This window comes from Pteropus vampyrus, unplaced genomic scaffold (genome assembly GCF_000151845.1).
Source record: "Pteropus vampyrus isolate Shadow unplaced genomic scaffold, Pvam_2.0 Scaffold160, whole genome shotgun sequence".
Classification (NCBI taxonomy): Eukaryota; Metazoa; Chordata; class Mammalia; order Chiroptera; family Pteropodidae; genus Pteropus; species Pteropus vampyrus.
This window is the reverse complement of record NW_011888941.1, coordinates 3,977,155-3,990,306: the sequence shown is the minus strand read 5'-3', so window position 1 is coordinate 3,990,306 and position 13,152 is coordinate 3,977,155. Positions and strand designations below refer to the sequence as shown.

General features: G+C 42.4%; 1 protein-coding gene across 1 annotated transcript in view; it reads right to left on the bottom strand.

The window, feature by feature from the left end:
• NCK2 (NCK adaptor protein 2) overlaps positions 1-12,961 on the bottom strand; it is a 23,971-nt gene extending 11,010 nt beyond the window's left edge. Inside the window, exon 1 of the mRNA XM_011370155.2 lies at positions 12,164-12,961. Within this exon, the coding sequence (XP_011368457.1) occupies positions 12,164-12,946 (783 nt within the window). The 5' untranslated portion in view covers positions 12,947-12,961. The remainder of the gene's footprint in view (positions 1-12,163) is intronic.
• Between the last annotated feature and the right edge of the window lie 191 nt (positions 12,962-13,152).

The following is a 13,152-nucleotide window of genomic DNA, read 5'->3' as shown; positions in this document are numbered from 1 at the left end:
ACTTCTGTGAGTCTGGACTTCTCCCCCGCCGCCACCTTCGTTTTTGGTCATTTAGTCTTATTTCCTGATAATTTCTCTTTGAATGCTGCGTATTGTATATGAAAAAATCTAAGAGACACTCTGAGGTTCTCAATGGAGTTAAGTGTCCTGCAGAGAGGATCTGCTTCTGCTTCTGCTTCTGTACTCAGAGTGGGGCAGGGCACCTTCACCCAACGCAGTGAACAGAACTGATTATAGTCTGGTGTATTTCCAGTTTGCCTTTGCTCCCAGTATTGCTCCTTTTAGGAGTCTATACTAAAGGCTTGAATCTTTTTCTGAGGCTTTATCTCTTTGGTAGCCCTGACTTCTAAATTTTGTCCTCATAACTGGGGGCTACTGAATTACTATTTCTTTGTTGTTTTTTGTTTGTTCCAATGTTTTGTCCAGCTTTGCTAATTGTTTTCAACGGAAATGTTAGTCTACCATTAACAGAAGGGGAAACTGGTCATGTGACATTTGGAAAGTCATAAGTTGCCCAGACCCCAGTTCTCTATTAGTTATATGACTGAGAAGCAAGATAGCTGCGGGGGTTACAGGCTCTGGAACCAGGTTGCCTGGATTCATATTCCGGCTCCTTTACTTACTTAGCTTTGTGACCTTGGACAAACCTTCAAAGAGTTGTCTGTTTCCATTTTCACAGCTGCAAAATAGAGATAGTTTCTGAAATTGGAAAGAAACTGAGACAGTTTAATAAACTACAGTAATGCCAGAAGTATATGCTTGGGAAGTATTAAACAAACCCTGTCATTTAGTGGCCCTTCTTCAAGTTCCTTTCATGAAACTTTATGAAGACAGCAATCAGCATCTCATCGATTTCTAAAAAGATTTCTTTCCATTAAAATCTCTAGAAAATGCATACGTTCTGAAGCAACGAGAAGAGGTTCACATCCATTTGCAGATGCACCACATTTTACTTCACTCACAATCACGCTGTCATCGTTATTTGTTTACATCTGTCTCCCCTATTAGGCTCTAGGCTTCCTGAGGGAGAGGCTCATTTCTATCTTGTTTTTATATATTCAGGAGGAAAATCAGAGCACTCAATAGATGGCTGCTGAACTAATTGGCAAAGAATGACTGTACCCTCCACCTAACACCTCATATCTTTGAAGTTTCCTTCTGATTTCTAGCAGAGGGGATGAATATCGCCAATATGACAGCTATTTGTTCGTTCTTGCTTTAAACAAAAAATGGTAAAGCAGGGTCTCTTGAACTTTAATTTTCACTCCCCACTGTCCCCTTTATTATTATAATCATGTTTTCTATCTAGGGTACTGTACTATTTGTCTACTGTTATATAACATATCATCCCAAAAGTCAGTGGCTTAAACAACAAATATTTATAATTAGTTTCTGTAGCTCAAGATTTTGGGAGCTGCTTAAATCTTGAACTAGAAGCACCCAACTCCTATCAGCTGTAGTTAAGACACTGACTGAGGCGGAGGCTGCAGTCATCTGAAGGCTCCACTGGGGGTACAGGATGTGCTTCCAGGTTGGTTCACTCACAGGAACCGCCCAGGGGCCTCTATTCCCAGCCTTCCAGGCCCCTCCGTCAGGCTGCGTGAGGGTCTTCACAACACGGCAGCCTGCTCCCCACAGACAAAGTGATCCAAGGGACAGCAAAGCCACCACCCTGCCTTTTAGATCCAGTCTTGGAAGTTGCCTATCATAACTCCCACCACACTATTCATTAGTAGTGAGTGACTCATTAAGTACAGCCCCAGATGGAAGGGCGGTAACCAGGCTACACCCTTTGAAGGGAGAGATAGCAAAGAATGTGTGGACATCATTTTAAGCCATCACAAGCACCACCTGTTACTAGAATCTAACTAGACTAAGTTCTGTATTTTTTTCTTTCGGTTTCAAAATATCTGCCTTTTATTCTCCCCACCCGACGGCCCCTTCAATTCCTTTCTTTGTGCTTCCTCTCACTGTCCAAATTTCCCTACCTTTCCCTTCTCCAAACAAAATACTTGTTCAGCATAATTTCTTTTTGCTGAATACTGTGCTAACTTATTGAATCTTCTAACATCAGATCACTTCTTATCTCCTTCTCTCTGACTATTCCTCTTAGCAATGACTTCTATTCTCAAGGTTTTTGAACCAGAGGCTCTGAAGAATTACCAGTTAGTATAAGCCATTCATTCTACCCTTCTTTTTAGGCAGTCATTTTCCAAGTGGAACATATGGATAATTAATACATAGGTAGAACACCAACCCCTCTCAGGGTTTTTATCCTCGTTATTGTTTAGGTTTAGGTCCCCTATTTGAATAGGAACCTGATTTGAGTCCACATCTTCACATTGGGATCAAAGCAGGTGTCAATAAATGACTGACAAATTCCCAATCTGTCAATCTCTTCTACTGTCTATTCTTGTAGGTAATTCTGACATCTTAGCTCTTTGAGTATTTTTAGAAAAGAAAACCAAAGAATACCCTCTTTGATGCTACTGATTTTTAGAAACAGAATCCTTGGCCAAATATCTCTCTCCTTTACAGAAAAAAATGGGTACCAAGAACAGTATGTAACATCCTACATTTCTTCCTCCATCCATCCCTGATTGCTTAAGTATTAGTATGAGTTTCTCTCAAGCACACCACTGTGCAGAAATAACAGGGGAGGGAAGGACCTTGCTTCCAGGCACTCTTGATTCTGAAATAACCTCAAAACTTCTACTAACCTTTTATTTTAGACTTTATGGAAAGATGAGAGTAGATGCCCTTTGTATGGCGCACCAAGCCACCCAGGTGAACTCTGGACCCATCTCTGGCCATGCTGTTCTTCGAGCATTGACTTATACATATATTTAACATTCTATCCTCAAAGAGAGGTCACCTTGTTGGGTTTCTTATCAAAAGCTATATTATTCTTTCCTTTTAGTTTGGTAAATGGGCATTTTTCTGTCTTGGAAACTTCTTTAAGAGACATACTCTTATCCAGAGTAATAAGCCCTCTACCTAACAATCTGAGAACCAATGGGTTAGAGGAGGCAAAATGTATCCACTGATCCAGGAACACTTTGAGAATTACAGCCACAGAAACTGAAGAAAATTTTACATGGTTCTCCTATTTGTTTGCATGCTTGATTCTGTTATATCTCCAATGACTACAATATAGTGGGAACTTTCAAAAAAGATGAAATAGAAGGTAGTAAGGATGAAGGAGGTAGTAAGGACGAAGGGAGTGAACAGGCCAGTTTGTATACTGGTTTCTACTCATCGACCTAATTTATAATGAACTGCTTTCTGTATTATAAACTGTGTGGGGGTAACTCTATTTTATTACTCTCTGTTGCTCTGGTCCCGCTATTGAGGTGGTATTAAGAAATTCCTTAGGAACAGTATCATGAGAAACATTCCAAAGAAGCAAAAAGGGAAGCTGAGATGTGAAGGTTACTTGCTAATGCAAATCAAAACCACAAAGAGATACCGCTTTGCACCCATCAGCATGGTTATTATGAAAATTAAAAAACAAAAACAAGAACAAAAATAGAAACAACAACTGTTGGTGGAGAGGTGGAGAAATTGGAACCCTTGTGCACTGCTGCTGGGAATGTAAAATGGTGCAGCCGCTGTGGAAAACAGATGGCGGTCACTCAAAAGACTGAACAGTAAGATCCAGCAATTCCACTTCTGGGTACACACCTAAAAGAACTGAAGGTAGGGCCTTAAACGGATACTTGTCGATCCATGTTTATTTATAGAAACATTATTAAAAAGAGCCAAAATATGGAAGCAACCTGTGTCTATCAACAGATGAACAGATAAACAAAACGTGATATATACAAAGAATTGAATAACATTCAGCCTGAAAAAGGAGACAAATTGTGACACATGCTACAACATGGATGAAACCTTCAGGACATTACACTTCATGAAATTAAGCCAGACACAAAAGGACAAATACTGTATGATGCCACCCATATGAAGTACTTAAATTCATAGAGACAGAAAGTAGAAAATAGAAAGTTGCCAGGGGCTGGGGGAAAGGGGAAATGAGGAATTAGTGTTTAAATTGGTATAGAGCACCAATTAGGGACAATGAAACCGCTCCAGACATGCATGGTGGCGACGGCTGTACAACAATGTGAAGGTACTTAATGCCATTGAACTTGCCCTTAAAAACAGTTAAAATGGTAACTTTCATGTTATATATTTTTTGCTACAATAAAAGTTATTTAAAAAAAGTTTGTGTGCTAGTCTAAAAAGATCTGTGGAATTGTGGTTGAAACATCAGAATCATGATAGAGGAAATAAAGTATATGAATGGGTGAGGACATCGTCTTTTCCCCCATGGAAGCTGACTTCCCGCTGTAGTCAGGGCCCCAGGGGATGCTGGGAGGAAGGGGCAGTGGCAAAGCTCCAGTACAGCTCCTCTTAGCGAGGGCACAGTGCTCGTACAAAATAACTCATCATTTTCTCCAGATTATCTGGCTTTTCCTGGGGGGCATGCAACTGTTGGAAATGGCTCAGGTGGCTCCTGAAACAAAAAGGTTTGCTCCCCTCTGGCCAGGGGTCAGGCAACAATGATCTCTGACCTTTACATACTTTTATGAACCACTTTTTTTCTTGCCCTTCCAAAAATGCCTCCAGGGATACTGAGTGGCTCTGGCTGGTACAGCAACTGGGCCTTTCAGAAACCATATCTGTTGTACACACACTCTCACTGTACACATCTTGAGACCAAAATGCAAACATTTCCTGAGGAATTCCTTCGTAATGTAAAGGAACTGTTTTCAAAGGACACCTGGTAAGGCCCCCTGGCAGGGGTACAGGGTCACCTGTTTAGGAGAGAAGAGATGTGAGCTTGCCTTCCAGGCACTTGTCTACACACAAGAAATGTTTACCAAGCGTCAACCAGAGCCAATGTGAAACATTCCTCTACCTGTTCAGGTTCCTCAAAGTCATTCCACAGTCTTGAAGGCCTGAGATGACAGTGGCGCTTTCTTCACCAGCTGAGAAGCCATATCCACTGCAGAAAACTCCAGAGTGTGCCTGCCTGCCGGGGGCCTACGGCTTCGCCCCCCTCACTCTGTACCCGTGTGTGCGTATGTGTGTGTGTTGTTAAAAACAAGCAAAATAAAACGAAAAACCAAGATAGTTCAAAGAAATCCTAACAATTTTTACAGTTTTCTCTCATTGTCAATTTAGTGGAGTGATTATCAGATTACTGGAAGCTAAGCCTAACTTCTGCCTCTTCCATAAACCAGAGGGAGGTCTCAGAAAACAAACATATTCTCAGCTATTTTGCAGCCACGGCTAAAAGGGAATTGAGTAAAAAAAAAATATATATATATATTTATTTGGCGCTACATGTATTAGTCATATAAGCCTTTCTAATATATTAACTGCCCAAAACTTATTTGACTCAATTTTTAAAAATTTCTATTACAGCTTTAAGTATTTTTTGGGAAAAACATTTTTAAGAGGTCCGAAGCAATTTTATCTGAGAACAATATAAACATTTAGATAAATGGTAGCTGGTGATCTAAGGGATTTTTATGAAAATATTTCTGAATATTGTTATGGATAAATTATTTACTTTGACATATCATCTTTTTGAGTTTGAAACAGTTGTTCTTCAGTTGCCAGTAGTTACTGGATGCCCCTTTCTCTCCCCATTATGTTTGCAGGCCTGAAGAAAGAGTGTGTGGACGCCCTTGTGGCAGCAATAAGCTGAGGCCATGGCATCTGACCCAAGCTAACTAGTGTATTAGCGCAGCCCAGGAGGAACCAGGCAGAGGGTCCATCAAGGTTGGATGCTGCTTCGGCTGGATGCTGGTTCCTATACTGAATCGAAATGCACATTCCGGAAAATTCATTCATCAATTAATGTGAAGAATATTTCTTGGAGACTCACTGAGGTGCCAGGGATTCAATGACCAACATGGTGACACAATACTGTACTCTCCCCTGCTGATCTGGTTTCGCATGGGGGTAACCCAGCTACATTCAAAGGTGATTATACCTGAGCATAAGACCACTGTGTGACCTAGGGGCACGTGGGGGAGCATGTGGCCTAGACCTGCAGCCTAGAGATGGCTTCCCAGAAGCAAAGGTGGATAGAAGAGACTGGATGGATGTGTGTTCATTAGACTGGTGGGGGTGAGGTGGGACGGGGGAGGGGAGTTTTGTCCTAGAATTTTCCAGACCTGTATGAAGGTCTGGAAGAAGAGAGAGCTGAGTCCAAGAAACTGACGGCAGGACCACAGGTATAAGGGGGACGAGGGCGAGGAACAGTGGGGCCTGGAGAGATGCAAGGCGCTAACAGAGAGCCACTGAGCTACTTATCAGCGATATGACTGGGACCAGCCAGCCAGCCACCTGCAACTTCACCACCACAGTGTGGTGACAGATCTGCTCAGCTAACCTGCACCTTTCTCATTGACATGTCACGAGTTAGGTCAGTTTTAAGTAACAGACTGCTTTGTGTTCTTGCCTGTGAACTTGCCTGCGTTCACCATTCATACTGTTTACATGCAGAGAGAAACTCTCGGAAGCTGCCGACATTACTATTGTCTCTGCTGGTAGCGAAGTGGTCTCCTCCAATGGGTACCCAATAATGGGTAAAATGGAAAGTCCATTGCTTGTGTGGACTGATGGGTGTTCAAAGCGTAGTGTTCTGTTACCTTATATTTAAGGAGAAATGAGTCTTTTTAATAAGTGAAAGTATACTGTGTATACATTATTGCTAATTTATATGTGTGGTGTATTTATCATATCATTCCTGCTTTTACTATATGTTAGTGTTATTTTAGGTTTTATGTGTTATTTGGTATGATCTGGTAGGTTATATTTTTGGGTTTGGGAATGTTCAATAGTTTTTCCACATAAGTTTAGGGTAATTGCTTCTTCCCTTTATGCCATTTCAGCTTATGGAAAGTTTCATAGGAACACATTACTTTTGGGTAGCAGTGGAAACCTGTATTTCCTTTCTTTTATTTATAAAATACAGCAGAAAAAGAACTCCATCCAAAGCCTTTCATAATAAATGATGGTTTTGAGGCTGAAATTCAAGGATACCCAAGTGTCTTCTGTTTTACTGAAAGGATGGTTATTCTTTGCTTGCTAGTTCATGACATTTTATCAGCAGTCTGTGCTAAAACAGGTGCTCCTCGGCAGAGCATTCACTTAACTGAGAAGAAGTGGGAACTACATCTTTGCACGAGGTCAAGGGCACAGTTTAGAAGTCCTCCTTGGGACCAGAAAGAAATTATGAATGATGTCCTGAGCAGGTTTGCGAATGATTATATCTTAAGAATTAACTTTAAATAAGACTTGTCTTCTTTTCACAGATCCCAGTAAACGGTGTGGGTTTTTTTTTGTTGTTGTTGTTGTTGTTGTTTTTAAGGGCAAGTATTGAGGAGCTAGTTAGGATGAGGAGGCTAGGGTCGCTAAGTCTCTGAGCCATCTGGGAATCAGGTCAGTGACTCAGGTGATGAAGCGTGACCTCACAGGTAGGTGCCCCCACTAAATGCTCTTTATAGGTCCTGCCAGTGTTAAGAATTAGATATGTTTAAAGTTAGAAATATTATAAAAATTTAGGCTTAAAACTGCTATTAGGTACTGAGCAACAAGTCTGACAACTAAAAATCATTTATTTTTGCAATTGGAAAGATGCTCACAGTCACCTATACTTTTTCTAGAAATCATGGTGCCCAAGAGTGGATTGGGAAGCTTGTGAGCAAGTGACAGCAGGAAGAGCTTCTCTCTATCACTCTCCATCTTCTGGGCTGCCTGCGGCAGCTCTCACTCTGCTCTGACAACCACGCTCTTGCCTGGTCTCTATCAGAAACAGAGCAGATACAGCTATTTTGTTACCAAACTCTAAACAGCTAAAAAAATAAACAGAAAAGCACTTTGTGAGATCAATTCCAGCCAACTAAAGCTAACAATTCTACATAAAAGTAAACTTTACAATGGAATTATAATTTTCACCTTAAGCACATTTATAATTCTTGAAAATGGAGTATTCTGTAGAAATGGAGTTTAAATAACTGCTGTTAATATGCATAAACCCATTAAGATTGGATAATAGGGACCTGGGGTTTTCAAAGTTTGGTCCCTAAAATAGCAGCATCACCAAGGAATGTGCTAGAAAGGCAAATTCTTGAGCCCAGACCTCTTGAATCAGGAACTTTGCAGGTGGGAGCCAGTAATCTCTATTTTACCAAGTTTTCAAGGAGATACTTTACAGTTTCAAACTGATACACTTTATAGTTTGAACAGCACCGATCAAGAGAGAGAGAGAATGGTGGAACTGTCTAAATGCAAAGTTTTAGTGAAAAATTATGACATCTATAAAACATATAATTTGAAAAATATAGCAAGAACTATGCTAATCTTTTATTCTGTTCATTCCAGATCAAACAATTTTAATAGATTAAAAAAAGAGCAAGGACTAAGACACAACTATGATCGGGAACACTATGTGTATTAAATTATCTCTGACGAGACAGTGTTTATCAGAAACAATGTGTTGTATGACAAAAAAATAGTATCTACTACTGTGGGACATAATGAATATGAGAAAAACAGGTGATGTCTTTGGAGTAAACAGTAAATAGGTAAGGGCTTACAAAAGAAACTACGGGCTGATGCTATATAGCTAGTTACCTTTACAGACCTCATCCTCATTGTAACCTACCACTTTCTGAACAAGCTTTTCAAAAATGGGGGATGTAACAATTGAAAAAATAAAATGCTGACAAGTTACACAACCTGCCAGAATTCTAGTTACTGGTTATTTTTAATTGTAAATACAACCTTCTAACCCCACCCATGGAACAGCTGTGGACAGATATATAAGGATTCTGATGCACATACAGAGGGCAGGTAGGGATTTTCAATTTTCTAAATTTAATGAGCTCTGGATTAGCAGGTGGAGATACGGCAATTACATATGGAGAGTAAGAAACAATATCTTTTCATCCTTAGCTGCTAGGGATAAATGACAATTATAGATGAGATAGGAGAGCAAGGGAAAAGAGAGAGAAGATGGAAGAAAGAAAAAACAGGAGGAACTGAGATTCAGGACAGTCAAGAACCATGGCGGGATCGTTTGGTTGGTTCATTTATTCATTGATAAAACGTATGTCTAACAGATAACTCTGAACTACCCAGCACTTTACTGATACTGCATATCACATGTGGCAATGTTTTTGTTTGTTTTTCCAAAATATGCACTTCTCCTCCTAAAAGACACACACAGACTTCCTAGGACTCAGAGGTTTTTTGTTTGTTTTAATATTTTTATATTTTAAAACCGAAAAATATTAAATTTTCTTAACTGCAAAATAAGAGTCAAGCAAAACTCTAGCTTATTTATATTGGAATCACTCAGGATATCTTTTTAAAATAACACACATCTTGAAGACACACTCTGCAAAAAGCTACTGTGCTCATTTAGAAGTCAGGCTTCCTGTGGTAACCTCAATCAAAGGAAAGCCTCGGGCCCTAAAACTGTAAGAAAGAGAAAGGAAATTAAATAAAGATGCATGTGCATCCTGCAGGAAGGCTGAACCCATCCAAAACCTGATCCTCGCACACTGCAACGTGCTATCTTAGATTTCGAATCTCAGCCGTCACAATGGCCTGGTGGTGACTTTGAAAGCCAAACTCTCACCTTGGAAATGCCAAAATGAACAGGAAATAAGACAAAGGAAGAGAAGTCAGGAGATGGGGAAATGCTGGCGAGACGCAGAGGCAGCGGACAGCAGAAAAGAAATGTGATAGATTTGTCCATTTGTCCATTTGGACAGCTCCTCAACAGCCGCAGATGACAGCTGAGGACAGACTTGGTTATGAGAGAGAAAAGCAGCCAACCTGGCCTAGTTCTGCTGTCAGAAGGAAAGCAGTAACAGGCCTTAGAGCTCCTTGCAGCATCCCTCTGGCACAAGGCAGGCATACCAACAGCAGAAAACGCCACATGTCACGGCAAGATCCATCAAGACAAGCAGCCCTGCACGCCATAAGGCCACATGGCAGTCTTCAGACCAATGGTGCCACTATGGGTACAGAGCTGCTGCAAGTCCCAGCGAAACCCTTTCTGCCTCCACATGCCTAGAATCAAAGGCCCAAGCATACTACTCTTGTGTTGTACTTTGGTTTTGTAAGTTAAGACAGAATGTAAAAAATCTGGAAAGGCTCCTATAAAAAGGTTTGAATAAAATGTCATCAATTAATTTTTCACTTATTTAGAAAGTTAGCTTATTCTCTAACAATGTGAGACAAGCAAGACACTGGAGCGTATTCAAGTTCTGCAAGGGAACCCACAGATGCAAGTACCCCTCCCACATCCAGAGGGTTTGGTCTCCGAGTTCAGACAGTGACGACCACCTGTATGTTCTTGTCCCATGGAAAAGCAATAGGTCCTTCCTAAGGCCGGTGACCAGGAGGTTGCTGTTCTCATCTACCCTCTTTCTGAGGACTTTTTCTCCTCAAGTCCTCAAGAGAAGGAACAATGAGTGGGACTAATGTTTCCACTCCGTGGGGGTGCCTTAGCCCCTCTCCCTTCAAAGAAGTCTCTTTGAAGTCAAAATTTCTAAATCAAGATTACACTTTTGATTCTCAATTATATTTATCCCTTAAATGCTCTCGACCAATTGACCACTTTATACTGTAATTGGTTTTCCAGAGCTTCCTCTAAATTTCTGCTCAGAGGAGTTAAAAGTGCTGCTGTATTTAATTCTCTTAAGCCTCAAACATGATCTAAAGGAAGCTATGCACAGAGCTTGCGTCACGTGAGAACAATTTAATGTGATGTCTTGCCAGAAATGATAAACTCTGGCGGCTGGATAAGAAAATCTCAGTGTTCAGATTTCAGATATAGTTAACGTTCAGGCACAGAGTGCTTGCCCAAGCACATCTGAGGCGGCCGCTAAACTCCGCGAGCTGCCCAGACACCAAAACGGAGTCAGGTTTCCACCACCATGGGACTCCTCCCACCTCAAAGAAATACAGATCACAGCCTCTCGAGTCTCTGGAGGGTAAAAACATTTCTGTGGCCGTAATTCCTCACAGATCAATCAACATGAGTCTTGAATATGCACTCACTTATTGTGGTATCAGCTTTTTCAGAGGACAATTACAGTACATAGTACATATTTACTAGTTTTAAAGTTTCCAGTTAAAAAAATTAAACTGAAGCCTGCCAGAACCAATACAATGTAAGCACAATAAACTCTAGAGAACTCTTGTTTTTTTAGGGAGAGTCTGGGAGGGAGGGGCAACGGGGTGTCTCACTATATGGAAGGCGTATTTGCAAAGAGATCTACAAAAACTGTTGAGTATTTCCATGGCGCACATATGCACAGGCTACCTTGTGTGATACTGGCCCAATTCTTCCAGACAAGCTCAGCACGCACCAGAAACACAGACCCCAAATTTGTCTATTGCTGCAAACGGACCTGCTACAAGTCTGGTAGCCCTCAGGTCTCTGATTCTGTTCACACACACAAACTCAAAAACTGCCTTTTTCAATTCTGTCCCTAAGTGCTTTAAAAGCTTTTTTAGAGATGAACTCAGCAGTGCTGCCTGCCGCAGAGATGACCTTAGGATTATATGGTTTAAAAAGAAAAACAAATCAACCAACAAAAGGCTGTATCAGAAACCAGGTGCCTGTCTGGCTGAGAACAGTTGACATGCCTGGGACTCGGAGTGAAAACAAAGTCAACCAACAGAGCCTAGGCGGGGTCATTAACAGAATGGGAAACCTGGAGAGAAAATGATGTTTAAGTCTGTAGAATAGAAAAGGGAGAACCTTAGTAAAGAGGCAAAACAACTTTCACCAACTAAAAATATTTTACTTATTCTCCCAACTGTAAGAATACCTCTCAGGGGAGTAAATGGCAACTGTGGACAGAAGAGTTGCTATACTCAAAGCCGACTTAGGTATATTACAGGGCTGCACCTTATATAGGTGATATCAACCAATTGTATTTATTTATCTTAATATGAGCCCCAGGTATTCTTTTGCTATTTCCTGTATATTCACACAATCTGAAAAGGGATGGCACACACAACTGTCATATTCTGTAATATGTTTACATTTACACACGTGTTTACTGTTGTTGTCTGGAACCTCCCTGGCACCGGGCAGACCTCGCCACCCCAGGGCACTTACCGAGGACTCGCTGTCCCTAATGAGGAAGTCACCCTCGCGGCCCCGCTCGTTGAGGGCGCACTCGGCCTGGTGGCGCGTCACGTTTCCGTAGTACCACTCTCTGCCCGCGAAGCGCCCACTGCCGGCGGGCCCCGGGTAGCTGATCTGTGGGGCGTGCGAGGGGGGCAGGGCGGGCCCGTCGCTGAGGACCACTACGTAGTTTTTGGGCACAAGGCCGACCTGCCCTCGGGCGTTTTTGCATTTCCACCACTCGGGATCGTTCTCTGGCTTCTCAATCACCTCCATGGTCTCTCCCTTCTCGAAGTTGAGCTCCTCCTCGGTAACCGAGCTGAAGGGGTACAGCGTCTGGACCACGTGCAGGACGCGGGCGCCCTGGCCATTGCTCAGGGACGCGCCCTTCCGCAGGCTCAGGAAGCTGGGGGACTCGGCGGCCGCCTCGTCCACCTCCTCCAGGACATAGTTGGAGGGGAACCAGCCGATCTGCCCGTTGTAGCTGCCACGCCACCAGCCATCGCTGCACTTCTCCATGACGGTAACACGTGAACCCTTCACCAGGGACAGCTCGTCCTCCCTCTCCGCCACGTAGGCGAACTTGACGAAGGCCGGGATGTTGAGGTCATAGATGCGGTCGGCGCCGCCCCCATTGGCAGGGTACTCGGCATCCGTGCTGGGCGTCGGGGACGCATCCCGAGCGCTCGTCTTCCTCTTGGTCTTGCCGAGGCCTGTGGAGACACAGCAAGGGCTCAGTGGGCACCCGCACGCGCGGTGGACGCCACTGGGCATCGTTAGGATCCTGACGCCACCTCCCTGCCCGTAAAGTACAAGGAGGACAAATCCACCGTTGTTACAAACTACATCACAGTCAGAAAATTAAAATGTTGCCGAGTGTGCTGTGCCCTTGTGGAGTGACTGAAAGCTGAGAATTACTAAAACTCTACTCTTAAAAAAATGCCAGAGTATAAGCAACACAAAAGATAGCAAAACAACAG